Source organism: Bremia lactucae, linkage group LG6, assembly GCF_004359215.1.
Source record: "Bremia lactucae strain SF5 linkage group LG6, whole genome shotgun sequence".
Classification (NCBI taxonomy): Eukaryota; Oomycota; class Peronosporomycetes; order Peronosporales; family Peronosporaceae; genus Bremia; species Bremia lactucae.
The window spans coordinates 3,902,945-3,908,654 of record NC_090615.1 but is presented as its reverse complement, the minus strand read 5'-3'; the positions used below and the strand labels follow the sequence as shown (position 1 = coordinate 3,908,654).

At 47.5% G+C, this 5,710-nt stretch overlaps 1 protein-coding gene across 1 annotated transcript; it reads right to left on the bottom strand.

Annotated features, from left to right (window-relative positions):
* Positions 1-276: 276 nt before the first annotated feature.
* Positions 277-3,351, bottom strand: CCR75_006807 (uncharacterized protein; the record flags this gene model as incomplete). Its single annotated transcript, XM_067964874.1, has 2 exons — positions 277-374; positions 756-3,351. The coding sequence occupies 2 exons, from the start codon at positions 3,349-3,351 to the stop codon at positions 277-279; spliced, it is 2,694 nt and encodes an 897-aa protein (XP_067818507.1).
* Positions 3,352-5,710: the final 2,359 nt, after the last annotated feature.

The window sequence follows — 5,710 nt, the reverse complement described above, 5'->3', positions numbered from 1 at the left end:
GGTCTGGCATGGCTGTAAGGACTTGATGTCACTGCCGAGTCCCAATACATTGCATCGCACTGCTGCCGTATCAAGTGCGCTATTAGTGATGCAATTGTATGCGTCAAAAGGAAGCCGAAAAGCGTTTGTGCTTTTGGTTCAATGTGTGGCTTCATGGGCGTTGACTTCGGTTGCCTGTTGTGCGATCTTTCTGCGCTTGGCGCAGCTACTCGATAGTAAGTGGACATCGGGTCGATCAGTGGCACTCTTGTACTATGTTAATAAGCATTTGTTGCGTTATGGAAAGAAAAGCATGTTGCCACCCTCTGATCCATCTGCTACGGCCAGAGCGAGGACTCTTCGTGCAGCTGTTTCGTCGGTATCAGTGGCAATGGCTGCATTTTACGTCTGCAAAAAATTTCGTCGATAAAGATTAAACAATGGCCAACACTTTTTGAAACGAAACACCCAACTTTCGGCTCAGCTTATTGTAAGACAAAAAAAAATAATAATTTTATCAATTGTAATCCTGTTGAGTGTAGCGGTCTTACCAAGATCGAATTGTTTTCCTTCGAGTTTTTTAAATAACGCGACATATTTTACGCGCAAATGTCAATAGTTCGGTGCATGCGTCTACAACGCATACACCGTTCTTCGTGAATGGCTTACGCCGTCCACGTGGGCAATCTCCTTACACTAAAGTGATAAAGTAAAACCTTTTTAGATCGCTTCGAGCCACTTTTCCAAGTTGTCCCGATTGCGTTGGTAGCAAGCACTCTTAACTCGAATACGCTCGAGCGCAGCATCCAGCAACTGCGAGTAGGAAGGATGTTTGCGCGTTTCCATAAACGTCTCAACCTCGATCGCCATTGCGTCACTTTGAAAGTATGAGATAACGGATATGACAATGCGGCCGACGACTAACGGGGAGTACTGAGCAGTAAGGTCCATCCAATGCTCTTGCACATACTTCCACGCGAATCGAGCTCCTGAGGGGTCAGCCGCTACGCCACTAAAGACATACTGAATGTCTTGCGAGCGGACTTTCGCTAGACTCCACAAAATTACATCGAGCTTGAGGTCCAGTGATTTAAAGCGACCTAAAGCAGACATACAGTCTAGCTTCTCCTCAATAAAATTGCTCGACTCGTATTGCGCCCGCAGTTGGTAATAATCAGCGGCGCTTCCTCGTCGAGCTTGAACATTAAATACCGTTCCGCGCAAGTCAGCAGATAATGCCGAATTATCTTTTAAGTATTTTTGAAAGAGGTCCTGAACCTTAGCAACGACGTCTGCATCATCTCCAAGTGCTAGCATACCGATAACAGTACAACGAAACGAAGCTACTGTCAAACTCTCGCCTTCCTGTGCCTCCCACGTCAGTTTCTTCATAATCGAAGCATAAAGCTGACAAATGTAAGCTTGCAGCTTTGAATAAAACGTGTCGGATCTGTAAAGGGCACAGTAGAAGCGCAAGTGCGACGAAAGTTCTTTCCAGCACAAGTGCTCCGATTCGTCTTTGTAGGCAAAGCTAAAGTCCAGTGCACACGTGAGGGGCAACTCACCGCTTCGTGCAAATGCGAAAATGCTATTCAAGAGGCTCATGCGATCTACGACGCCCAAGATCTTTTCACGCACGGGTACTTGCAGACTTTTCCAAGCTTGTGGAGAATAATTGACCAGATAAAATCCAGCTTGATTGGCATTTAATTTGATCCATGACGAAGAGTTTATAGGTGCAAGCAACTTCGACGACAAGGCCGCCGTGGCTTCTTTTGATGAATCGCGTGTCCAAATATCTAACCGTTGCACTTCATTTGGCTTGGTTGATGAAATGAATGTGAGTGGAACATCCCATGCCACGACTTCTCGAGCTGTAGACTCCAGCGATTGATTGGCCAGAAAGCGCTTTTGAGTTAATGTGCCATCGTTAGCTAATGTCACGATCGGGTATCCAGTCTGACTTGTCCATCCACTTGCTAGCGATGTAATCTGCTGATTTGACGCTTGTTCAAGTGCCTCCCAAAGATCTTGCGTTTGAGTGTTTCGATAATTAAATTTCACTAAGTACTCGTGAATGCCACGATAAAAGACATCACGTCCAAGATATTCCGACAGCATTCGAATGATACTCGCACCTTTGGCGTACGAAATGACATCAAAGATTTGATCCACTTCATCAGGATGGTTCACTTTCACTTCAATCGGATGCGACGTAAGCATACAATCTTTCCCCATCGCGACATTTAAAGTAATGTCTTGGACAAAGATTTCCCAGACTTTCCACTCTGGAAACAAGTAATGCACCGCTTCAAACTCCATAAACCGCGCAAAGCCTTCGTTAAGCCACAAACCAGTCCACCATTCCATGGTGACTAAATTGCCAAACCACTGATGAGCAATTTCATGGCATACGGTCCTCGCTGTTGCCATCTTTTGATGAAAACTGCTCAACTGGGAATCAATGAGCAATCTCGTCTCACGGTACGTGACCACGCCCCAGTTTTCCATCGCACCCGCTGCAAAGTCAGGAATCGCAATCATATCCATTTTCTTCAACGGGTACGGAATGCCAAACTTTTTCGTGTAAAAAGATAGTGCATTTGCGCCTACTTCAAGAGCAAATTTGCCACGCTCACTACGCCCTACAGGTGTATAAACGGACACAAGAACACCTTCGGTCGTGACAGTGGAAACCGAATCAAATTCGCCAACGACCATCCCTACTAAGTACGTAGACATAATGGGCGTTTCGGCAAACTTCCAAACCTTCTCCAGACTTGCGCTCTTGGGACGAGAGCGTGTCCGAATGTGCGCATTTTTCACGCGTGGTCGCACGAGCGTCTGTACGACGTGCGTATTCGAAATGGCCATGAGCTCTACGTCGCACGCGAGAGAAATCTCAAACTTGGCCTTCATGGCAGGCTCGTCCCAGCACACAAACGCTCGACGGGCATCGCAGGCTTCAAATTGCGTCACGGCCATAAGGCGCGTCTCCCCCGCGAGCTCGTGGTCGCACGCGCTGTGGTAAAAGCCGTGCAACTTGTCGTTGAGCTGGCCGTGGCACGAGAGCGTGAGCTCTGCCTCGGTTCCAGCGGGAAGCTCCTCGTCCAGCTGCAATTCCACTGCCTGGTCGGAAACTTGGTATCGAATGTTGTTGCATTTAATAAGCGTACCACCGTTGATGGATACAGACACGTCAAAGACGTAGAGCTCTAAAGCGTGGCACGTGATGGTGCGTGTAGCGTGAGATACCGAGAGCAGCACACGCTCCTTTACTTCGAAGCGACAACGGTCTAGATCAACGACATAGTCGAGAAAATACTTGGTAGGAGTGACGCATGTCGGCAGTCGGGCAAAGGGTTTGTCCATGCTTTTGAAGGGGGAAGATCTTGCACTGGTTGATGAAAAAAGATAGTGCGAGTTGTCACAATAAAGTTAGACTTACGACAATAATTACATGTTGAATTGATAAAAGATGGAAAGAACTGCTGAGGTTTCTCTACTGGAATTGGTCTCGTGTCACTCAATTTGCCGCTCGGAGCCACTACTTACTTGTAATTCGTTTCTGAGGGATAATAGATTACCTAAACTGTCAGCAAATATATCGTACATTTATTTGTTCGGTTTATTTGTTAATAGCGGAAATAAGCAATCGTGCGTTGCTCGCTTCATCCGTGACTTCTTGTTTCTGACATCGCCCTACTTAGTAAAACTTTGCAGTATGTATTCTATCCTCGCCTGTCCGGCGGGCATGAACCAAGTCGAAATCGTTTTGGAGTTTGATCCAGAGTGATACCTGATTTTCTTTAAGCTTACAATAATGGAGTTAAAGGAGGTGCATAGAATTTTGAGTGCTGATGGAACTTCGCACAACGTTGTTCCAGTTACAACTAAGCATTCCTCACGTCCATGAATCTTACAATGTAACAGTACGCTTGCAACGGGGTACCATTTGCTAGTACTGATAACAGTACGAGTCAACCTACACCGATCACACCGAAGGTGAGGTGTATGCACTGTAACGGGGCACTGCCGACTTCTACTGCTTCAGTACAAGTCCACTTCGCACTGCTTCAGTGCGAGTGGTACCTCACGTCACTTCAAGTACACTAGTACGTGCAGAGGAAGACTCTATTTAAAACGCTTGCTTTAAAGAGGGTTATAAGTAAACAACAATTTATATAATTAAGTTCTTCCGTTATTATCTTTCTGATACTAACTTAATTATATAGTAATAAAAACATGCAATAAAGTCTTATCTGTCTCTCACTTTGCGCGCGTCCAGTGCTGACTAGACCGCGGAGCAAGAAGATAAAATGGCCTATATCTACCAATGGATAAGCTTCCGAATATTACTATGTAAAGTTGTAACGGGCTAAAGTTACCCTAATGTTACACAGTCCCCGTTAAGTACACTTGGTGTACTAAGGGGATGATCAATTACTTAAATAAAGTAATTAGACCCACCACTCGGGTGTGGTTCACATTTGTGACCAACCCTTGTGTATGTGATGCACATAGGTGCATTCACATTAGGGACGCCTAGCGTCATTTGTTACGCGAGATATCTAGAAAGGTACGCTCACAATACGTATTAGTGTTATCTACAGGATTACATTTTTGATTAGTAAAAATAGGTATTTATATTTAATGCGATTGAATATAAATCAGTCTGAAACCTACTTTCTACTTAGTAAGTGCGCACGAGAAGCCGGATTACCGCTCCCGACGACACTTTACTAGAGTACTTAGTGCGTTGGAAGAGGTCGCTAAGGCGCCCACCATTACTACCTCACTGCACGCAAGAGAAGCTGGTTAAACCGCTTCCTCGCTATGCTAGGGTGTGTGTATAAGTAGAGCGCGGCCGCATTACGACGTGCCCGCCTACACTTGGTAGCACTTGAAATCCTTCCCACGACCCGCATCTCTGCGTGTGTACGTGATGATGAGCCTCAACATTGATTGGGCTCGTTTCCTCACTCTCCAAACATCATCGAGAGGTGGCAGGGCTTATGGCGCAGGGACTTGGTGAAAAAGGCCTGGTCAGGCTCCTGGGTAGTCCCCTGAGCAACATGTTGCTCAGTTGGAGCAGTTTGAGGCATTCGTGCTCGGACAGCGGAGAGCCGCGTCCGAGGCACAGAGCCATGCTGCGGCAGAGTCCGTCACTCAGACTCAGGATGAGCTGAGGCATGAGCAGGCTCGGAGCGAGGCTCTCAACAGGACTGTTGAGATGCTCTCTGCCCGGCCGCATCAGCCGAGGCCCATTCGGATGGACCCGCCCAAGTTCGATGGAACTGCGGCGCACACGATTGTCCACTGGCTTTTAGCCGTGGAGCAATGTGGTGTCGCCCAGCTCATCGAGGACGACAGCCGGATGGTGTCGTACGCTATGTCGCATCTGCGCGGTAAGGCCTCAGAGTGGGCTTACTCGGCGCTTATGGCGGACAGAAAAGCGTTCCCCTCATGGGCGATCTTTAAGGATAAGATTCGCGCCATGTACCAGCCGCCGAACAACGAAGTGTTGCTTCAGGCGCGCTTCTTTGGGGCGCGACAGGCGAAGCGATCTCTGCAAGAGTATGTGCAAGAGATGCGCTCGCTGTCCGCATCCATAACCGTAGGTCCGATTCCGGAGCACATTAAGGTGCCCACGTTTATGAACGGACTACGGCATGGCCCATCGCGACAGGCCCTTTTCAGAAAGGTGCCGTCGACGATGGAAGAGGCAATC